We start from the raw sequence: 24,005 nt of genomic DNA, 5'->3' as shown, positions 1-24,005 counted from the left end.
ACTCATTGATTTTGTCTGATGATCTCTCCTTTAATGAAAATGAGGTATTAAAGTCCCCTACTATTATTATGGTATTCCTATTTCTCCCTTTTGTCTGCTAATATTTCCTTTATATATTTAGGTGCATTTATATATTTTGAGTACATATTTACAAATGTTCTATTCAACTTATGTTGGGTTGATCCCTTTATCATTATGCATTAACCTGTTTTATTTATATTTTATTTTGGTATCATTAGTATACAATTACATGAACATTATGATTACTAGATTCCCCCATTATCAAGTCCCCACCACATACCCCATTACAGTCAGTTCATCACTGTAGTAAGAGGCTATAGAATCACTACATCTTCTCTGTGCTGTATTGCCTTCCCCGTGCCCCCTGCCACTACATTATGTGTGCTATTCATAATGCCCCTTATTCCCCTTCTCCCTCCCTTCCCCCCACCCGTCCCTTTCCCTTTGGCAACTGTTAGTCCATTCTTGGGTTCTATGAGTCTGCTGCAGTTTTGTTCTTTCAGTTTTTGCTTTGTTCTTATTCTTCACAGATGAGTGAAATCATTTGGTACTTGTTTTTCTCCGCCTGGCTTATTTCATTGAGCATAATACCCTCTAGCTCCATCCATGTTGCTGCAAATGGTAGGATTTGTTTTCTTCTTATAGCTGAATAATATTCCATTGTGTATATGTGTCACCTTATTATCCATTCATCTATTGATGGACATTTAGGTTGCTTCCATTTCTTGGCTATTGTAAATAGTGCTGCAATAAACATAGGGGTGCATATGTCTTTTTCAAACTGGGCTCCTGCATTCTTAGGGTAAATTCCTAGGAGTGGAATTCCTGGGTCAAATGGTGTTTCTATTTTCAGTTTTTTGAGAAACCTCCATACTGCTTTCCACAAGGGTTGAACTAATTCACATTCTCACCAGCAGTGTAGGAGGGTTCCCCTTTCTCCACATCCTCACCAGCATTTGTTGTTCCTATTCTTTTCTATGTTGGCCATCCTTACTGGCATGAGGTGATATCTCATTGTGGTTTTAATTTACATTTCCCTGATAATTAGCGATGTGGAGCATCTTTAATGTGCCTGTTGGCCATCTGAACTTCTTTGGAGAAGTGTCTGTTCATATCCTCCACCCATTTTTTAAGGGGGTTATTTGCTTTTTGGGTGTTGAGGCATGTGAGTTCTTTATATATTTTGGATGTTAACCCCTTGTCGGATATGTCATTTACAAATATATTCTCCCACACTGTAAGATGCCTTTTTCTTCTGATAGTGTCCTTTGCTGTACAGAAGCTTTATACATGATGTAGTCCCATTTGTTAATTTTTTATTTTGTTTCCCTTACCCGAGGAGATGCATTCAGGAAAAAGTTGCTCGTGTTTATATTCAAGAGAGTTTTGCCTATGTTTTCTTCTAAGAGTTTTATGGTTTCATGACTTCATTCAGGTCTTTGATCCATTTTGAGTTTACTTTTGTGTATGGAGTTAGACAATAATCCAATTTCATTCTCTTACATGTAGCTAGCTGTACAGTTTTGCCAACACCAGCTGTTGAAGAGGGCTGTCATTTCCCCATTGTATATCCATGGCTCCTTTATCATATATTAATTGACCATATATATTTGGGTTAATATGCGGACTCTCTATTGTGTTCCACTGGTCTGTGGGTCTGTTCTTGTGCCAGTACCAAGTTGTCCTGTTTACTGTGGCTTTGTAGTAGAGCTTCAAGTTGGGAAGCCTAGTTCCTCCAGCTTTATTCTTCCTTCTCAGGATTGCTTTGGCTATTTGGCGTCTTTTGTCATTCCATATGAATTTTGGAAATAATTGCTCTAGTTTGTTAAAGAATGCATTACCCTTGTTTCGTATAAAAATCTTTGTCAAAGCAGAACTGCCCAGCTTTCTTTTGGTTTCCTCACACAGAGCATTCTTTTCCAGCCCTTCAGTTTGTGTGTGTGTCCTTACACCTGCACTGTGTCCTTTAGGCAGCATATAGGTTTTTAAATCCATTCAGCTACTCTTTTGATTGTATAATTCAGTCCATTTACATTTAAAGTAATTATTGATAGGTATGTACTTACTGCCATTTTATTAACTGTTTTCTGGCTCTTTAGTAGTTCCTGTTTCTTCTTGCTCTCTTTTGTGATTTGACTCTCTGTATTGGTATGCTTAAGAGTCCTTTTTGTATTTTGTGTATCTACTATAAATTTTTGCTCTGTTGATTACCATTAGACAAGCACAATTTCTCATAAAGCTTTTTACTAATAACTTTAAGAATATATACAATATTCTGTATCTCTTGGAAGGATGATTTTATAATAATTTTAATAATCTAAAAAATATACCACTAATTCCTGTTAAAACTGTCAAAAAGAAATGTTACATTAATCCAGTGACCATTGTGGTGGTATTCAATATGCACAGAAGCTTAAACATAGACAATCTTGGGATCCAAATAGCACCCCTGAGGTGGAAAAAAGGAAAGAGCTCTGGCAACAGAGGCCATATGCCATTGGTGACAGTATGAGCCCTGCCTAAGTAGTTATGCATACATATGAGTTAAAATTCAGAAACATTTTCACAGCAGTTGATAAATGGCTGCTGCCTATTGTCACCTGAGCTCCTCATCCTAAATGCTCCCATTGCTTCCTCAGAGTGTCCTACAATGACTGAACAGGGGCCTCTTGACCCCGTCTTCTGTACTGTGGCATTTGTTTTGACTGGTCAACCCATACTAAGCAACTGAAACTTTGAACCCACTTCTGGTAGTAGGTCCCTGCCCGACAGATGCTATTATTAGTGTAAACAGTTTACAGATGTAAAAATAGGCCTAAAGAGGTAACTTCTTTAAGGTCACACAAGTAACAAGCTGAGATGAAAGCCAGGTCTGAATTAAAAAATCCTGCTTTTCCCACTTTCAACTCTCTGGACACCTCCTTTAAAAGGAAGTTATTAATTTGGTCATTAGCAGACATAAAGAAATGTTTTAGGATCCAGTGTGAATGATATACTTTGAAACACTAACATTAAGAACAAATCAGTCACACTTATTGCTTGGACCAGGTAATTTTAGTATCTGAGTTTGATTTATATCATATTCTAGAAATAAAACCTCAGTACCTCTAATATCATTTGACCCAAAGATCACATACTCCACCAACAGTGGGATGTTGGTCATGCACATCTACTGTTTAGCTCAGGTATATGGTTATGGAAAAAGCTTCTGGTCTTTCTGATGAAAATGGTCACATATTTAAAAATAACTTTAATTACAGATTCTTTTTAAAACCAAAGGAAGAGTCACTTGAAGCCAGGATTACTCATTTGTGATCTTGGTGCTGGAGCACCACACATGGGTAATATCATGACTTAGAAGACTGTGAGAGACAAAGTTCAGGGGTCAAATATGAGTTTCCTTAAAGTGCCAGGCCTCCTTTTGAGCAAATTATTGACTTAGACTTGTAAAAAATTATTAGAGATGAACTGCTACCACTGCAGAGAGAGGAGACAAGGTATACCTTTTATGGTCATGAAAGTGGGCCAAAGATGAGGAAGGTTAATATGTTAGGCAGAACTGTTTTTGACCTTCGACTTAAATTTAAAAATGCAAAAAACAAATGTGAGAACAGGAAAAGGTTTGTGACCTACTCTGCTTTATGTAGAATGAGTCACAATTGAGATCTTAAGCACTATACTGTATTTACTTTCTTAAGTCATATGTATATAGGTGATCTACATCCCTAGTATTTTAAATGAGAATTTACAGGTGAAAACCATGCATTTTGGTCCTTAAAATTACTCTTCTAAAGAAAAGTTTGTCTCTGCTTCTATGTTTTCTGAAGTTGGTTTATACACATTCAAATCTTTCCCATTCAAAAATTGAGGAATTCCCAAGGAAAAAAATTCCTCAAAAAACAAAAAGGGGGAAGGACACTAAAAGTACAGAAGGCAAATGTAGATGTGTATGTTCTGGAAAATAAAGCTAATTCAAACTGACAGACAAGTTATATAAATCCTAAAAGTGCTGTAGAATTCCAGGAACTACAATTCTAATAATCTGATTTAAAAACTAGCTGCTAAAGTATTTTTTGAATTATATTAAGCCTTCAGAACATTAAAGTTTAGCATATTTGGAGGGAAATTATGTCAAAATTTAAAATGGGATTAGAGAAAGATTTGCCACTGTGTTTTTAAAGATACACTTTTTTCATACACAAATCAAACATCAATGTAATTCTCAGAGTAAACAATCTAGAAGGACTGCAGTCTTCTTTACCACTAAAACATAGCTAATGACATCTGATGGCAATCAACATTATTGCATTTAATAAGTGATGATGAACAGTAAAACACAATATACTCTGAATGTCTCACTGACCCTCTCCACCATTTTGGCTACATGTAATGATGTATTTGTAGAAGTTGTTTTTTCACATTTTATGTACAATTTAAACTGAAAAAGTTATTTTTTTTAGAAGGAATATCTTTTAGGTAAGGGAAAAAAATAGTCCTAAGACTTTATTTTTGAAAAATAACCAAGTATCTACCCAACTCTTGACTTACAAAGTATTAGAGTGGTTTCTACACTTACTTCCTCTCAACATGCACACACTAAAGCTAATTCACATCAAAGAAAGATTTTGAAATTATATGTAAAAACTGTGAATTTTCCCTGGCATCAGTGCTGGCTCTAAAAAGAAGACCTTAGCTACTGTATCAGGGATATGATATGCTTTAATTATGAGGACAGAATTCAGGAGACCAGAAAAAATTTAGACTTCAAAAAAGATATTAGAGCCAACGACTGCTAGTGCTGAAGTGATATAGTGACACACCGCTTTCCCTGTGAAAGCGGAAGTAAATTATTCAATCTGGTTCAATTAGCCACTTTGACCTGCTGGGTTACTGGACTAGTACCCCAAATCTATAGCATCTGTTTGGGAACACTTTAGGAGGAAGAGATGGTAAGTTGATGTATCTCCTATACATCTTTATTTTAAATGATGAACTAAACCTAGGTCAGGGAAGCAGTTTCATTTTATGGCTTGTTTTCCTCTCTTTCTGCATTTTGATACTTTCATTTATTTGAAAATAATATGATAAAGCAGGGATCTAGGTCTATTACTTAGTCAACTCATGGTAGATGTACATGTCCACTTAATATCTCATCAAAATTTTAAACAAAACTGGGCATTAAAAAAAGTTCAGGACTTCAAAAAACAGTTATTTACTGTATGAACATAGTACTTTATGATTCAGAAAGATGAAAACTCAATAAATTTGCAAAATTTGCAGGCATACTAACATTTCATTACCATGTCAATACTTTTTTAAAAATAGGATTTCTACCTTAATCTACAGAGGAGCAGGTATAGTCCTTAAGCCACTCCTGATAGTGCTAAGTGTTACTTAGCCAGGATTAGATTTGATAATGGTTATCAGGTTTACTTTAACAGCTGGAAGCACTTTACACATGTCTTGAAGGATACTTAAAGAATTTATTCAGCTGATTCTTAAGGAGCCAAGTCAGTCAATATCTTAAGTTTTGAAAGCTCCCTTCAAATGTAATTTTCATAGTCTTTAAATTTTAAGTGTCATTGTTTATTACTGTTCGACTACATTCTCTACAATTTCAGCAGCATCTTAAAGAGACAATGTGTCTATATACAATGGAAAAACAAAATGGTTTGCAACATTAGAAATAAGATCCACAGTTTAACTGTACACTATTAAGGAGAGTGTGGTAAGTATAGCCTCCTTTTTCAGCAACATGGACAACTTACATTTAAGTATCAGTACTATGAATGTGACAATAAAGAAATAATTCTTACAGGAGTGAAATACAGCATCCTGAAAAATAATGGTTTCTAACATACAGGGCAGTTAGAAAATGTTCACATTTTAACGAATCTGTACAAACTATAAGAAATTTATTTATGGGACTATCATCCCACCTTGCTGATAAGAACCTTCTGGAAATGTAGAATAACCATGAACAATTTATAAATCTGGTATCTATGTGCTCACAGCCCTATAACCCAAGAAACTGATTTAGAGAACTCTGTATGTTCAACATGAATCATTTTTACATGCCTTGATTGTTAATGAATGCATGATTTTAATATCTCTCTATGACGTACAGTCAACTTGCACTTTAAGGAGGTCATTCAATTTTTTAGCAAAGAAGCAACACCATTTAGCAGCAATTAAAGCGCCTTCAAGAAGACTAAAAAAAAAAATACAATATCCAATGAGAAAGGCCATATTTTTAAACATTTGTACAAGAATAAGCTGCTGAAACTTGGTAACTGAAATATGACATCTGTACAACAATTTACAATAGAGCTAGAAGGGAATTTATCATTATCCTGCATAGAACTGGTCTGCATTTGGTTACATGCTGTCACTTGTTTTAATGAACAAGGCCTGGTAACAAAAGTAATCTGTTAAAATTCTAACCTGTTAAAATTCTAACCTGTTCAAAACACTTTAGATATTAAAATTTAGTGAATTCAACTAATTTCAAACCAAGCAGCTTATTGTGTCAAAAGTGTAAAGTATCTAGGAATAATAGCTCTCCCTTTAACATAACCAGTGAAAAAAAGGGACATGTGATTTCGAGGTACAACTTGGTAAAAACCCAAAGAGGCAAATGACAAAGTCCAACTTTGTCCAAAGATTCTCTCACATTCCATTACTATAAACACAACTGTCACTGTCATTCAGCTCTACTTTGGTTCCAGCAGAGTAACTGCTGAATGCTGAAGAATGTATCCAGGCACTATAGTTCTTGTGTTAGAAATGTCTCGTATTTTTTTCCATCTATTTTAAAATAATGAAAAACTACCCTTCATATTAGAACTCTCTAGTAACAACCAAATGTATTTAAGTATCATAAATGTTATTTACAGTATCCCCCAAACAAATGACCATCTTCTCTCTTAACACCACATTTCTGTTTCTGAAGGCAGTCGTCCTTCCCCGCTCAAGGTCACAGGCAGGAAAGCAAACACATCCACTGTCCACGATCCACTCATACAAATGATGCTACCAAGAACTTCAGTTCACAAATGGTTCTTAACCATGCCCTGTGTAAAAAGAGAAAACAACCACTCAAATGTTCTCAAACTCAAGTGTGCATCTGGAAGCAATTTAAAGATATCATGCCAACTCTGGAGGAAAGTCAGTAAGTAATTATGCTTGAGGAAGGGGGTGCAGGGGATGCTATAAGCCCAGCCACATGTAAATTTCCTGAAGAATTTGATCTTCTCATGTGCGGGAGAAGGTATGGGTCATTTGCCAGTTGGTGCACATCAAATCGATCTTCTTTTCGGTATGCCAAACACCGTCTTATAAAGGCCTTTAAAAAAAAGGGGGAAGAAGAGGTCAGCAATTAAAATCTTTCCCCCATCTAAGTATCAAGTGAATCCTATAGAAAGATGGACCTAAGTTAATAGATTTCATTTTATTGGAGGTTCAACTTTAAAATTTCTGTAACAATAAAATTCTCTAAATTCAAGTCTTAACTCATAGCACCTACTGGTTCACTTGATTATTGCTACCATTTATACTTTTTGCTGGAAAACTGCATGTCTTTGGAAAACAAACTTTTTACTGGAATAAAATATACATAAAAATTAGCATTTTAACCCTTTTTGAGTATACAGTTCAGTGACTTAAGTACATTCCCACTGTTGTAAACATCAGCACCACCCACCTCCAGATATTTCTTTGTTGACTGAAACTGATATTCTGTACCTATTTAAATAACTCCACATTCTTTCTCCACCATTCAATGTTCTTTGTGATATGGCTATTCTAGGTACCACATGTAAGTGGAACCATATGATACTTATTTGTACTTTTATGCTGTGGAACATTTCATTTAGCATAATGTTTGAGTCATCCATGTTGCAGCATGCATGAGAATTTCGATCCTTTTTGAGACTGAATAATAGTTCACTGCCATATATATACCACATCTTGTTGACCTTTTTGTTTCCATCTTTTGGCTATTGTGGAAAATGCTACTATGAACGTTGGTGTATAAATATCTGTTTGAGTCCCGTTTTCACTTTTTTGGGGCATATACCAAGTAGATTTACTGGATCATATGGTAATTTTTCAAAAATTTGAAATATAATTGACATGTAACATTTCTTATAGGTATACAACATGATTCAATAGCTGTATTAATAAATGATTACCACAATGCATAGTCAACATCCATCAGCATACATTTCTTCTGATGAGAACTTTTAAAATCTACTCTGAGCAACTTTCAAATATACAATATAGTATTAATAGTCACCATGCTGTACATCACATCCCCATGATTTATTTTTTACCTGGACATTTGTACCTTCTAATCCCTCCACCTGTTTCACCAACCCCCACCCACCTTCCCGCAGGCCACCAAATCTGTCCTCTATGTCCATGAGATTGGGTGTTTTGTTTTCTTTTAGATTCCGGACATAAGATCATACAGTATATGCTTTTCTCTGGCTTATTTCACCTAGCATAATGCCCTCAAGGTCCATAAATGCTATAGCAAATGGCAAGATTTTCTTATTTTTTATGGCTGAATAACATTCCATGGTCTACATAACCCACATTCTCTTTATCCATTCATCCACTGATGGGACACTTAGGTTGCTTCCCTGTCTTGGCTATTGTAAATAATGCTGAATGAACACAGGGGTGCATACATCTTTTCCAGTTATGGTCTTTCTTTCCTTCAGATAAAAACTGATTAGAGGAATTGCTGGATCCACTGGTAGTTGTATTTTTAATTTCTGAGGAACCTCCATCCTGTTTTCCAAAGTGGTCACACACATTTACATTCCCACCAAAAATGCATGAGGGGTTCCCTTTTCTTAAGATACTTGCCAACACTTATAATTTGTGTTTTTGATAACAGCCATTGCAACAGGTGTGAGATGGTATCTCATTATGTTTTTTTTTGTATCATTAATCTACAATTACCTGAGGAACATTATGTTTACTAGACTCCTCACATTACCAAGTCCCCCCCCACAAACCCCATCACAGTCACTGTCCATCAGCCCAGTAAGATGCTACAGAATCATTACTTGTCTTTGCTGTATTGCACATCCCTCCCTGTGCCACACCCCATTATACATGCTAATCGTTATACCCCCCTTTCTTTTTGCCCACCCTTATCCCTCCATTCCCTCCCATTCCCTCCCATTCTCCCCAGTCCCTTTCCCTTTGGTAACTGTTAGTCCATTCTTAGGTTCTGTGATTCTGCTGCTGTTTTGTTTCTTCAGTCTTTCTTTGTTCCTATACTACACATATGAGTGAAATCATTTGGTGTTTGTCTTTCTCTGCCTGGCTTATTTATACCCTCTAGCTCCATCCATGTTGCAAATGGTAGGATTTGTTTTTTTCTTATGACTGAATAATATTCCATTGTGTATATGTATCACATCTTCTTTATCCATTCATCTACTGATGGACACTTAGGTTGCTTCCATTTCTTGGCTATTGTAAATAATGGCCTTTGGATGTAGAGTTCTACAGATGTCTACTAGGTCCATCTGTTCTAGTGTGTTATTCAGTGCCTCTGTGTCCTTACTTATTTTCTGTCCGGTGGATCTATCCTTTGGAGTGAGTGACATGTTGAAGTCTCCTAAAATGAATGCATTGCATTCTCTTTCCTCCTTTAGTTCTGTTAGTATTTGTTTCACATATGCTGGTGCTCCTGTGTTGGGTGCATATATATTTAGAATGGTTATATCCTCTTGTTGGACTGAGCCCTTCATCGTTATGTAATGTCCTTCTTCATCTCTTGTTACTTTCTTTGTTTTGAAGTCTATTTTGTCTAATACTAGTACTGCAACACCTTTTTTCTCCTTGTTGTTTGCATGAAATACCTTTTTGCATCCCTTGGCTTTTAGACTGTGCATGTCTTTGCGTTTGAGGTGAGTCCCTTGTAAGCAGCATATAAATGGGTCTTGCTTTTTTATCCATTCTATTACTCTGTGTCTTTTGATTGGTGCATTCAGTCCATTTACATTTAGGGTGATTATTGAAAGATACGTACTTATTGCCATTGCAGGCTTTCAATTCGTGGTTACCAAAAGTTCAAGGTTATCTTCTTTAGTATCCTACTGTCTAGCTTAACTCGCTTATTGAGCTATTTTAAACACTGTCTGGTGATTCTTTATTTCTCTCCCTTCTTATTCCTCCTCCTCTGTTCTTTATATGTTGGTTGTTTTATTCTGTGCTCTTTTGTGTTTCCTTTAATTGCTTTTGTGGGTAGCTGATTTTATTTTTTGCCTTTACTTAGTATTTGGTTGGTCTGCTTTCTTTGCTCTGATTTTATTTTCTCTGGTGACATCTATTTAGTCTTAGAAGTGCTTCCATCTAGAGCAGTCCCTCTAAAATATCATGCAGAGGTGGTTTGTGGGAGGCAAATTCCCTCAACTTCTGCTTACCTGGGAATTGTATAATCCCTCCTTCATATTTAAATGAAAATCGTGCTGGATACAGTATTCTTGGTTCAAGGCCCTTCTCTTTCATTGCATTAAATATATCATGCCATTCTCTTCTGGCTTGTAAGGTTTCTGTTGAGAAGTCTGATGATAGCCTGATGGGTTTTCCTTTGTAGGTGACCTTTTTCCTCTCTCTAGCTGCCTTTAATACTCTGTCCTTGTCCTAGATCTTTGTCATTTTAATTATTATGTGTCTTGGTGTTATCCTCCTTGGGTCCCTTCTGTTGGGAGTTCTGTACACTTCTGTGGTCTGATCGATGATTTCCTTCCCCAGTTTGGGGAAGTTTTCAGCAATAATTTCTTTAAATACACTTTCTATCCCTTTTTCTCTCTCTTCTTCTTCTGGTACCCCTATAATGCGGATAATGTTCTTTCTGGATTGGTCACACAGTTCTCTTAATATTGTTTGATTCCTCAAGATCCTTTTATCTCTCTCTGCATCAGCTTTTATGCGTTCCTGTTCTCTGGTTTCTATTCCATCAATGGCATCTTGCACCCTATCCATTCTGCTTATAAATCCTTCCAGAGATTGTTTCATTTCTGCAATGTCCTTCCGGACATCATCCCTTAGCTCTTGCATATTTCTCTGCAGCTCCATCAGCATGGTTATCAGCTTCATTTTTAATTCTTTTTCAGGAGATTGGTTAGGTCTATCTCCTTCTCAGGGTTTGCCTCTGTGATCTTGGTCTGTAACAAATTCTTCTGTCTTTTCATGGCAAAAGAGGTATTTGTGGGGAGCTGGTGCATGTGTTGGCCAAGAGAAAGTCCCTTCTTGCTGGTTTGTGGCCTTTCTCTCCTGGGAGAACAGCGACCCCTAGTGGCTTGTGCTGGGAAGCTGTGTGCAGGCGGGATTTTTAATTCTTGCCTGGCCACTGTGGAGCTCCACGGTTGTTGTGGGTGTGGCCAGCCTCAGGCTGCTTCTCCAATATGGAGGAGACGTGTCAGACGGGGAATGGACGGGAGGCTGTTAATTGCTGTCAGGGGCCTCCGAGCTGCGCTGCCGCCCAGGGGCTTAGGGCACCCGGAGTTCCCTGGGATTCCCAGGTGCTGGGCTAGGTGTCCCAGGATGCTTCCGTCCAGCTGTGGGGTCCCTGTCCCTTTAAGACTTTCAAAAAGCACTTGCTTTTCTTTGTCCCCAGGGTGCCCGCTGAGAGGACCTGCTCACAGGTCTCACTGTCCTGTTTCCCTAGTATCCAGCACCCCATGCACGCACTGTGTCTGTGCTCTGATGCGGATGGCTAGGGCTGGGTGTTTAGCAGTCCTGGGCTCCCTCTCCTTCCCTGCTCCGACTCCTCTCCTCCCGCCGGGAGCTGGGGTGAGAGGCCTCAGGTCGCACCAGACTGCGGCTTATATCTTACCCCCTTCGTGAGGCGCTGGGTTCTCACAGGTGTGGATGTAGCCTGGCTGTTGTCCTGTGTCTTCTGGTCTCTCCATTAGGAATAGTTGTTATTTGTTCTATTTTCAAAAATATATATGGTTTTAGGAGATTTCTGCAGCTCTACTCACACGGCCATCTTGGTTCTCCTCTCTCCTCTGCCCATTTGTTAATTGGATTATTTGCTTTTTGTTTGTTGAGGTGCATGAGCTGTTTATATATTTTGGATGTCAACCCTTTATCGGATCTGTCGTTTATGAATATATTCTCCCATACTGTAGGATGCCTTTTTGTTTTATTGATGGTGTCCTTTGCTGTATAGAAGCTTTTCAGGTTGATATAGTCCGACTTGTCCATTTTTGCTTTTGTTCCCCTTGCCCGGGGAGATACGTTCATGAAGAAGTCACTCATGTTTATGTCCAAGAGATTTTTACCTATGTTTTTTTTCTAAGAGTTTTATGGTTTCATGACTTATATTTACGTCTTTGATCCACTTTGAATTTACTTTTGTGTATGGGGTTAGACAGTGATCCAGTTTCACTCTCTTACATGTAGCTGTCCAGTTTTGCCAACACTAGTTGTGGAAGAGGCTTTCATTTCCACATTGTATGTCCATGGCTCCTTTATCTTATATTAACTGAGCATATATGTTTGGGTTAATATCTGGAGTCTCTACACTTTTCTACTGGTCTGTGGGTCTGTTCTTGTGCCAGTACCAAATTGTCCTGATTACTGTGGCTTTGAGGTAGAGCTTAAAGTTGGGAAGCGAGATCCCCCCCACTTTATTTTTCCTTCAGTGTATTGCTTTGGCTATTTGGGGTCTTTGGAGGTTCCATATGAATTTTAGAACTATTTGTTCCACTTTGTTGAAGAATGTTGTTGGTATTTTGATAGGGATTGCATTGAATCTGTAGATTGCATTAGGCAGGATGGCCACTTTGACAATATTAATTCTACATAGACAATAGCATGGGATGAGTTTCCATTTGATAGTATCCTCTTTAATTTCTCTTAAGAGTGTCTTGTAGTTTTCAGGGTATAGGTCTTTCACTTCTTTGGTTAGGTTTATTCCTAGGTATTTTATTCTTTTTGATGCAATTGTGAATGGAATTGTTTTCCTGATTTCTCTTTCTATTAGTTCATTGTTAGTGTATAGGAAAGCCTCAGATTTCTGTGTATTAATTTTGTATCCTGCAACTTTGCTGAATTCTGATACTAGTTCTAGTAGTTTTGGAGTGGAGTCTTTAGGGTTTTTTCTGTACAATTCATGTCATCTGCAAATACTGACAGGTTCACTTCTACTTTACCGATCTGGACTCCTTGTATTTCTTTGTTTTGCCTAATTGCCGTGGCTAGAACCTCCAGTACTATGTTGAGTAACACTGGGGAGAGTGGGCATCTCTGTCTTGTTACTAATCTTAAAGGAAATGCTTTCATCTTCTCGCTGTTCAGTATAATGTTGGCTGTGGGTTTTTCATATATGACCTTGATTATGTGGAGCTACTTGCCCTCTATACCCATTTTGCTGAGAGTTTTTATCATGAATGGATGTTGAATTTTGTTGAATGCTTTTTCAGCCTCTATGGAGATGATCATGTGGTTTTTGTCCTTCTTTTTGTTGATGTGGTGGATGATGTTGATGGATTTTCAAATGTTGTACCATCCTTGCATCCCTGAGATGAATCCCACTTGATCATGGTGTAAGATCCTCTTGATGTATTTTTGAATTCGGTTTGCTAATATTTTGTTGAGTATTTTTGCATCTATGTTCATCAGGGATATTGGTCTGTAATTTTCTTTTTTGGTATGGTCTTTGCCTCGTTTTGATATTAGAGTGATGCTGATTTCATAGAATGAGTCTGGAAGTATTCCCTCCTCTTGTCTTTTTTGGAAAACTTTATGGACAATGGGTATTATTTCTTCTCTGTATGTCTGATAAAATTCTGTGGTAAATCCATCTGGCCCAGGGAATTTGCTCTTGGGTAGTTTTTTGATTACCGATTTCGTTGCTGGTAATTGGTCTGTTTGGATTTTCTGTTTCTTCCTTGGTCAGTCTTGGAAGGTTATATTTTTCTAGGAAGCTGTCCATTTCTTGTAGGTTTTCCAGCTTGATAGCATATAGAATCTCATAGTATTCTCTAATAACTCTTTGTATTTCTGTGGGGTCTATTGTGATTTTTCCTTTCTCATTTCTGATTCTGTTGATGTGTGTTGGTTCTCTTTTTCTCTTAATAAGTCTGGCTAGAGGCTTATCTGTTTTGTTTATTTTCTCAAAGAACCAGCTCTTGGTTTCATTGATTTTTCTATTGTTTTATTCTTCTCAATTTTATTTATTTCTTCTCTGATCTTTCCCTCCTTCTGCTGACTTTGGGCCTCAGTTGTTCTTCTTTTTCCAATTTCACTAATTGTGACTTTAGACTATTCATTTGGGATTATTCTTCCTTCTTTAAATAGGCCTGATTGCTATATACTCTCCTCTTAAAACTGCCTTTGATGTGTCCCACAGAAGTTGGGGCTTTCTGCTGTTGTGATCATTTTTTTCCATATATTGCTTGATCTCTATTTTGATTTGGTCATTGATCCATTGATTGTTTAGAAGCATGTTGTTGAGCCTCCATGTGTTTTTGAGCCTTTTTGCTTTCTCTGTACAATTTATTTCTAGATTTATATGTTTGTGGTCTGTAAAGTTGGTGGGTAGAATTTCAATCTGTTTGAATTTACTGAGGCTCTTTTTGTGGCCTAGTATATGGTCTATTCTGGAGAATGTTCCATGTGCACTTGAGAAGAATGTATATCGTGCTGCTTTTGGGTGTAGAGTTCTGTAGATGTCTATTAGGTCCATCTGTTCTAGTGTGTTGTTCAGTGCCTCTGTGTCCTTACTTATTTTCTGTCCAGTGGATCTATCCTTTGGAGTGAGTGGTGTGTGTAAGTCTCCTAAAATAAATGCATTCCATTCTATTTCCTCCTTTAATTCTGTGAGTATTTGTTTCACATGTGCTGGTGCTCCTGTATGGCATGCATAGGTATTTATAATGGTTATATCCTCTTGTTGGACTGACCCCTTTATCATTATATAATGGTCTTCTTTATCTCTTGCTACTTTCCTTGTTTTGAAGTCTGTTTTGCCTCATACTAGTACTGTAACACCTGCTTTTTCCTCCTTCTTGTTTGCGTGGAATATCTTTTTCCATCCCTCGACTTTTAGTCTGTGTATGTCTTTCGGTTTTAGGTGAGTCTCTTGTAAGCAGCATATAGACGGGTCTTGCTTTTTTATCCATTGTATTACTCTGTGTCTTTTGATTGGCATGTTCAGTCCATTTACATTTAGGGTGATTATTGAAAGATATGTACTTATTGCCATTGCAGGCTTTAGATTCATGGTTACCAAAGGTTCAAGTGTAGCTTTTTTACTATCTAACTGTCGTACTTAACTCTCTTATTAAGCTGTTATAAACACAGTCTGATGATTCTTTATTTCTCTCCCTTCTTATTCCTCCTCCTCCATTCTTTATATGCTAGGTGTTTTATTCTGTACTCTTTTGTGTTTCCCTTGACTGCTTCTGTGAGTACTTGTTTTTGTTTTTTGCCTTTAGTTAGTATTTGGTTGGTCTGCTTTCTTTGCTCTGATTTTATTTTCTCTGGTGACATCTGTTTAGTCTTAGGAGTGCTCCCGTCTAGAACAGTCCCTATAAAATACCCTGTAGAGGTGGTTTGTGGGAAGCAAATTCCCTCAACTTTTGCTTGTCTGGGAAGTGTCTAATCCCTCCTTCATATTTAAATGATAGTCGTGCTGGATATATTATTCTTGGTTCTATGCCCTTCTGTTTCATTGCATTAAATATATCATGCCATTCTCTTCTGGCTTGTAAGGTTTCTGTTGAGAAGTCTGATGATAGTCTGATGGGTTTTCCTTTGTAGGTGACCTTTTTCCTCTCTCTGGCTGCCTCTAATACTCTGTCCTTGTCTTTGATGTTCGCCATTTTTATTATTATGTGTCTTGGTTTTGTCTTCCTTAGGTCCCTTGTATTGGGAGTTCTCTGTCCTCCGTGGTCTGAGAGGCTATTTCCTCCCCCAGTTTGGGGAAGTTTTCAGTAATTAATTCTTCAAATATACTTTCTATCCCTTTTTCTCTCTCTTCTTCTTCTGGTACCCCTATAATGCGGATATTGTTCCATTTCAATTGGTCTCACAGTTCTCTTAATATTCTTTCATTCCTGGAGATCCTTTTATCTCTCTCTGCCTCAGCTTCTATGCATTCCTGTTCTCTGATTTCTATTCCATCAATGGCCTCTTGTATCTCATCCATTCTGCTTTTAAGTCCTTCCAGAGATTGTTTTATTTCTGTATTCTCTCTCCTTAGCTCTTGCATAGTTCTCTGCAAGTCCATCCGCATGGTTATGATTTTATTTTGAATTCTTTTTCAGGAATATTTGTTAGGTCTATCTCTCCAGGTTCCCTCTCAGGGGAGAATATCTGTGATTTGGTCTGAATCAAATTCTTCTGCATTTTCATGGTGATGGGCAGATGGTGCGTGTGTCAGCTGGAAAAATAAAATCCCTTCCTGCTTGCTCCTTGCATTCCTCTCCTGGGAGAATGGCGACCCGTAGCGGCTTGTGCTGGGCAGCTGTGCACAGATGGGGTCTCTGATTCTTGCCCTGGCCCCTGTGGAGCTCCGTGTGTTTGCTATGTGCTTGGCTGCGCCATATGGGGATCGGGTGGGAGGCTGTTTATAACCGGTGGGGCCTCATAGATGTGCTGCTTCCCAGGGGGTTAGGGCACCCGTAGTTCCCCGGGATTCCCAGCTGCTGGGCTGAGTGTCCCAGGATGCTTCCGTCCAGCTGTGAGTCTCCTGTCCCTTTAAGACTTTCAAAAAGCACTCGCTTTTCTTTTCTTCCAGGGGCGCCAGCTGCAGGGACCCACTCGCAGTTTTTACTGTCCCATTTCCCTAGTATCCAGAACACCACACACTGTGTGTCTGTGCTCCTGGTGCGGGTGACTATGGCTGGTATTTAGCAGTCCTGGGCTCCCTCTCCCTCCCCGCTCCAACTCCTCTCCTCCTGCCTGGAGCTGGGGTGAGGGGCGCTCGGGTCCCGCTGGGCTGGGGCTTGCATCTTACCCCCTTCATGAGGCGCTGGGTTCTCACAGGTGTGGATGTGGTCTAGATGTTGTCCTGTATCTTCTGGTCTCTCTTTTAGGATTAGGTGTATTTGTTGTATTTTCAAAAATATATGTTTTTGGGAGGAGATTTTCACTGTCCTCCTCATGCTGCCATCTTCGCTCCTCTCCCCTCTGTCCACTTTTTAACCAGGCATCTTTTTTTACTTTTTCTTTTTTTGCTATTTAGTTTTATGAGTCATCTTTTATTTATGAAAAGCATTAATATCCAAAATATACAGATAACTTGCAAATATTTCTCCCATTTGGCAGGTTGCCTTTTCATTTTGTTGGTAGGTTTCTTCTGCTGTAGTTCCACTTACCTATTTCTACCAATGTTTTCTTCTAGGAGCTTTATGGTTTCAGGTTTTATGGTTAAGACTTTCATCCACTTTCAGTTAATTTTTGTATACTGTGAGAAATAGTAATCATGTTTCACTCTTTTGTATGTGGCTGTTCAGTTTTCCCAACACCATTTATTGAAGAGACTGTCATTTTCCCACTGTATGTTCTTGGTTCCTTCTATCAGAAATTAATTGACCCTATATACATGGGATTTTCTGTACTCTGTGTTCTGTTCACTATAGCTTTGAAATATAGTTGGAAATCAGGGAGTGTGATACCTCTAGCTTTGCTGTTCTTTTCTCAAGATTGCTTTAGGTAGTATGGCCTTTTTAATAATAATCTACCAGCCCATGAACACAGAATAGCTTTCCAAGTAGTTCTATCTTTTTATCAGTATTTTGCAGTTTTAGCATACAGTTCTTTTACCTTCTTGGTTAAATACAGACCTAGGTCTACTTTTTGATGCAACTGTAAATGGGATTGTTTTCTAATATAACACACCATCTGCAAATAGTGACAGTTTCGGTTCTTTCTTTCTGATTTGGATGCCTTTTCTTGTTTAACTGCTCTGGCTAGGAATTCCAATACTACATTGAATATGGAAAGCTGTATTTCTCATTACAAAATTCTGGGGACTTCTTTTCCTAGAATTTTTCTTTGGCTAAAACAGTCCTCTCACCCTCATTCCACTTTACTGTCAGTTTGGCCAGAGGGTATACTGCCATAGTTAGTCATAATAGATATTTTCTGTTGAGCATAAGGATTTGGTTTAGATGAAAGGAACACAGAAGTGGCATTTCTATTGAGATTTTTATTCCTAGGTTAACCCAGTATTTCAATAAACTTCTGAAAAAGCTGAATAATGGAATATAATTGCCATCTTTTTTCCTTCTCGAATTTGCTTTCTATAGCTTATCCTTGAGAATAGCTCCTTATAAAAAATCTTTATTGAAGTATAACATTTATAAAAAGTACACAAGTGGGTATATAGCACCAGTAAATTTATCTATGTAACTGGCAACCAGATAAAAAAAAAGGAACTTTACCAAACAACTTAAACCTCTTCACATCCCCTTCTAGGCACTGGCTTTGCCCCTGACCTACGTGGGTTAGTAGCCTCTATCATGACTTTGAATACTGAGTTGATTTTTGCTTGTTTTGAACTTTATTAAAACAGAATAACAGCTTTTATTCTCCTTTGCCTGGCTTCATTCATTATTATATTTCAGAGATCCATTTTTTTGGTAACAAACAAAACATTCTGAAGGGATAATTGATCATTGTTTCCCTTCCTTACTGCTGACACCTAGAGTAACTTTAATTTGTCTTCAAATTCCTAACCACAAAATAAGTTCTTGAATTAAAGCACTTGCAGGAAAATTACAAGCACGTAAGTTTAAAAGGAACTATTTTAGAAATACCATTTGACTCAGTAATTCCACTCGTAGGAATTTACCCAAAGAAAACAAGATTCCTGGTTTGAGAAGACATATGCACCCCCACGTTTATCACCACACTGTTTGCAGTAGCCAAGATATGGAAGCAACCTAAGTGTCCTTCAGTAGGTGAATGGATAGAGAAGATGTGGTACATATACACAATGGAATATTTTTCAGCCATAAGAAGAAAACAAATCCTACCATTTGCAACAACATGGATGGATCTGGAGGGTATTATGCTCAATGAAATAAGCCAGGCGGAGAAAGACAAGTACCCAATGATTTCACTCACATGGAGTATAAGAACAAAGAAAGAACTGAAGGAACAAAACAGCAGCAGACTTCACAGACTCCAAGAAGGGACCAGCAGTTAACAAAGGGAAGGGGTTGGGGAAGGTGGGTGAGGAGGGAGAAGGGAATTAAGGGGCACTGTAATTCACAGTCACAATATACATAGATCACCGGGAAGGCAGTACAGCATGGAGAAGACAAGTAATGACTTTATAGCATCTTACTATGCTCATAGATAGTGACTGCAATAGTCAGGGTGAGGACTGGATAATATAGGTGAATGTTGAAACCACAATGTTGTTCATGTGAAACCTTCATAAGTATTTATCAATGATACTTTAATAAAAAAAGCTATTTTGCACTTTCTTTGCAATTCATTAGGAACAGCAACACCCTGCAAACTTGAAAATCTGCATATAACTTTTGACTCCACAAAACTTAGCCCACTGTTGACCAAAGTCTTACTGATAACATAAACAGTAATACATATTTGTATATGTATTATACACTCTATTCTTACTACAAAGTAAGCTAGAGAAAAGGAAATATTTTGCAAATTGTCACTAATCTCCCAAAAATGTTTCCAATATAGTTATTGAAAAAAATCTGTATATAAATGCACCCACACAGTTAAAGGGTTAACTATCATTTTTTCTCCAAAAAGAAATCTAGCTCTTATCATACTGTGGTTAGCATACTAATATTTATCAAAAGTCTTTCTGATCCCTTAGGTCTTCTCTTTTTACAAGACTCAAAGAACAATTAAGATGGAGGAAAAGAAAAATAAAGAGTGATTAATATGTTGAAGGCAGAGTGTTAAGAGGATGGACAGCTACCAGCAAGGTTAAGATGTCCATACCCATCAGTGGATGTAGTTGATATGGAGAAACGGTAAAAAAAAAAATGACATCCCCTCCCAGATTCCAAAAAAGTGATTGTGGCTCCTATGAAGATCCTAAGGATAGAACCAGAGATGAGACTTCCTTTTGAACTGTATACTCATTCCTGCTCATTTTTGTTAGTCAATGCAAAACCCATTTTATTTTTTAATACTAAGTTCATTTAGTTTCTGTTTTCACTGATGCTGTATACAGAATGGGAAAACAAAATTCAGGTGCTAGCACTGTCAAGACCTTTTTAAAGGAGCATTATTTACCTTATGAAAGTAATTCATCTGCTTCAAAATAAGAACATCAATTTTCTTTTTACTTGTCAGAATCTTCTAAAAGTCATTCAAGTAACTTGCAAAAGCTGATAAAAATGTTAACACAAACTGAACATGGGGCAGTTCCACTAAGCATGCCGAGATTAACTGCACAAAAAGTACTGTTTCAATTATTAAGGCCACTAGGACCTCAGTCAAGGGCAACATCTAGCAGTGCTTATCTATACTCTTAAGAATACAGTAACTCAAAATGGCCATCCTGGCCAAAGCAATATACAGATTCGATGCAATCCCTATCAAATTACCAACAGCATTCTTCAATGAACTGGAACAAATAGTTCAAAAATTCATATGGAACTGTCAAAGACCCCAAATAGCCAATGCAATCCTGAGAAGGAAGAATAAAGTGGGGGGGATCTTGCTGCCCAACTTCAAGCTCTACTACAAAGCCACAGTAATCAAGACAATTTGGTACTGGCACAAGAACAGACCCATAGACCAGTGGGACAGAACAGAGACTCCAGACATTAACCCAAACATATATGGCCAATTAATATTTGATACAGGAGCCATGGACATACTCCTTGTATGTCAGTCTCTTCAACAGATGGTGCTGGCAAAACTGGACAGCTACATGTAAGAGAATGAAACTGGATCACTGTCTAACCTCATACACAAAAGTAAACTCCAAATGGATCAAAGACCTGAATGTAAGTCATGAAACCATAAAACTCTTAGAAAAAAACATAGGCAAAAATCTCATGGACATAAACATGAGTGACTTCTTCATGAACTTATCTCTCCGGGCAAGGGAAACAAAGGCAAAAATGAACAAGTGGGACTATATCAAACTAAAAAGCTTCTGTACAGCAAAGGACACCATCAATAGAACAAAAAGGTATCCTATTGTATGGGAGAACATATTCATAAATGACAGATCCGATAAAGGATTGACATCCAAAATATATAAAGAGCTCACACGCCTCAACAAACAAAAAGCAAATAATCCAATTAAAAAATGGGCAGAGGAGCTGAATAGACAGTTCTCTAAAGAAGAAGTCCAGATGGCCAACAGGCACATGAAAAGATGCTCCACATCGCTAATCATCAGAGAAATGCAAATTAAAACCACAATGAGATATCGCCATCAGCGAAAAGACAAACAACAACAAATGTTGGCGAGGTTGTGGAGAAAGGGGAACCCTCCTACACTGCTGGTGGGAATGTAAACTAGTTCAACCATTGTGGAAAGCAGTATGGAGATTCCTCAGAATGCTCAAAATAGAAATACCATTTGACCCAGGAATTCCACTTCTAGGAATTTACCCTAAGAATGTAGCACTCCAGTTTGAAAAAGACAGATGCACTCCTATCTTTACGCTGCACTGTTTACAATAGCCAAGATACGGAAGCAACCTAAATGTCCATCAGTAGATGAATGTATGAAGAAGATGTGGTACATATACACAATGGAATATTATGCAGCCATAAGAAAAAAAATCAGATCCTACCATTCGCAACAACATGGATGGAGCTACAGGGTATTATGCGCAGTGATATAAGCCAAGTGGAGAAGGACAAGTACCAAATGATTTCACTCATATGTGGAGTATAAGAACAAAGGAAAACTGAAGGAACAAAACAGCAGCAGAATCACAGAACCCAAGAATGGACTAATAGTTACCAAAGGGAAAGGGACTGGGGACGATGGGTGGGAAGGGAGGGATAAGGGTAGGGAAAAAGAAAGGGGGCATTACGATTAGCATGTATAGTGTGGGGGGGGGCATGGGGAGGGCTGCGCAACACAGAGAAGACAAGTAGTGATTTTACAGCATCTTACTATGCAGATGGACAGTGACTGTGAAGAGGTAATGTGGGGGGGATTTGGTGAAGGGGGAACCTAGTAAACATAATGTTCTTTCTGTCATTGTAGATTAATGATACCAAAATAAAAAAAAAGAATACAGTAACTATATGATGCCTGTTTATGAATTATTCCTATGTGTTTATTCAATTTGTTTTCTCAAGAATTTCACAGGGCTTTTAAAAAAGAGAAGACTCCAAAAGGGGGTCATAGAGGAATGAGCTCTGTGATCAATATAACAAAGCAGGAGTAAAAATACGAATGTCAAAGGCCAATAGAATGAAGATGGGAAGATATTAAGCATCATAAAAGACCTACTGTTAATTAGAAGTAGCTATTTCATGTTTTTACATAGACATATGGATTAGAACAATAGGAAGCCATGCAAGTAGAGCTGACAAAGAGGCAAGGCTTTCTCAAAGGCAGCATAAGGTCAAGGGTATGAATTTTGGAGCCTAGCAGAAGAGGATACTTTGAGCCACAGCTCTGCTACTTAACTAGCTGACAAGGTACTCTTGCTATGGTTTGGCTGGTTTCCTATTTTATTAAATAGGCATAACATACCTACAAGTCACAAGGTTAAGAGATAATATATGTAAGATATCAGTACAATGCTTGGCACATCAGAAGCACTAAATAAATGGTAGTTACTATTACTACTTTTCTTTAAGTATCTTAATACTTAAAAATAATGGTGGGCTCAGATCTGCTTTTCCCTAATTTTTAAAGCAAGCTGGTATGAGCAAAGAATTAGGAACTATATTTGGGTCCTTAAAAGATGAAAACAACCATTAACAACCAAAGGCATAAGCAACTCTTTTTTTCCACAACAAATTACCACCCTACTGGAAAGATCTTCTGCAGTGGCAATCCCTTCTACTTTACTAGTAAGTACTTATTTTGTTTTAAACATTTCTGAAATGAAATTTACTTCAAAACTTATTTACATAAATGTAGTACCTTTGCTTCACTGCTTACAACTGGTTTTACTGGGAACTGGACCTCTGTGGCTTTTAATATTGTATTTTCTTGAAGAATGTCTTGTTGAGATTGATTGTGACCAAATGGCTATAAAAAAGAAAGAATGTTGAGAAGTTTACCTCACAAAAATTTAGACCCAGAAATGACTAATGAATTCCCAAGATATAAATTGTGTGTTCTAAAAAATCTTGTCCTCATTTATTCGGAAGTTGGGATGCATTCTCAGACAAACAGGTTATAACTGACAGCAGGCTGAGAGAGCTCATCTAATCAAGTCTCAGCATAGGTGAAACACTAAATAAGTATAGAAAATATTGCTTTTGCAATGTAAGTAATTAAGACAAAAAACATTAAAACTTTCATCAAACTTCACTTTTTAAACATTTAGAATAGAGAAGAGATGAAGTACTGAAAACATCTGTGAAAAGTCCAAAGAACAAAATACTCTGAGCATGATGTACCACTTAAATGAAATGGCTCTCAGTTGGCCCTAACTTGCAGTACATTCCCAGACAGATCCCTTAACTTCTCTTTCCATACTGATGAAGGGATGGGATGGGATGGGGACTGGATAATATCTATAGTTCTAACTTCAATATAAAGAGAAGTTTGGGAAGAATATAGACTAAGAGTGATGTGATTTTCTTGAGGATGCACAGGGAGAAACCATGCCCAGGTCAAACTGCACATGTGGGCTGGGGCAGAGGATGCGAGCAAGTGGAAAGAAAGGGGGACAATGAAAAAGTGTTTTGACTCCATGATCCTAACAGTAGAAAATGTAAGCATTGTTAACTGATATAGTTACTTTTCCCTAAATTATGAGCAAAAAGCAGGGCAAGCAAATTTTGTAACATTAAAATAATTCTGA

The 24,005-nt window shown here is 37.7% G+C and overlaps 1 protein-coding gene across 1 annotated transcript in view; it reads right to left on the bottom strand.

The window, feature by feature from the left end:
- Positions 1–5,217: 5,217 nt before the first annotated feature.
- TLK1 (tousled like kinase 1) overlaps positions 5,218–24,005 on the bottom strand; it is a 192,191-nt gene continuing 173,403 nt past the window's right edge. The window contains exons 20-21 of the mRNA XM_037022905.2: positions 23,117–23,224; positions 5,218–7,366 (exon numbers count right to left, since the gene is read on the bottom strand). Coding sequence (XP_036878800.1) covers positions 7,190–7,366; positions 23,117–23,224 — 285 coding nt within the window. The 3' untranslated portion in view covers positions 5,218–7,189. The remainder of the gene's footprint in view (positions 7,367–23,116; positions 23,225–24,005) is intronic.

This window comes from Manis javanica, chromosome 12 (genome assembly GCF_040802235.1).
Source record: "Manis javanica isolate MJ-LG chromosome 12, MJ_LKY, whole genome shotgun sequence".
NCBI classification, from domain to species: Eukaryota; Metazoa; Chordata; class Mammalia; order Pholidota; family Manidae; genus Manis; species Manis javanica.
Note: the sequence above shows the minus strand (reverse complement) of the source record. Positions and strands in the feature narration are given on the sequence as shown.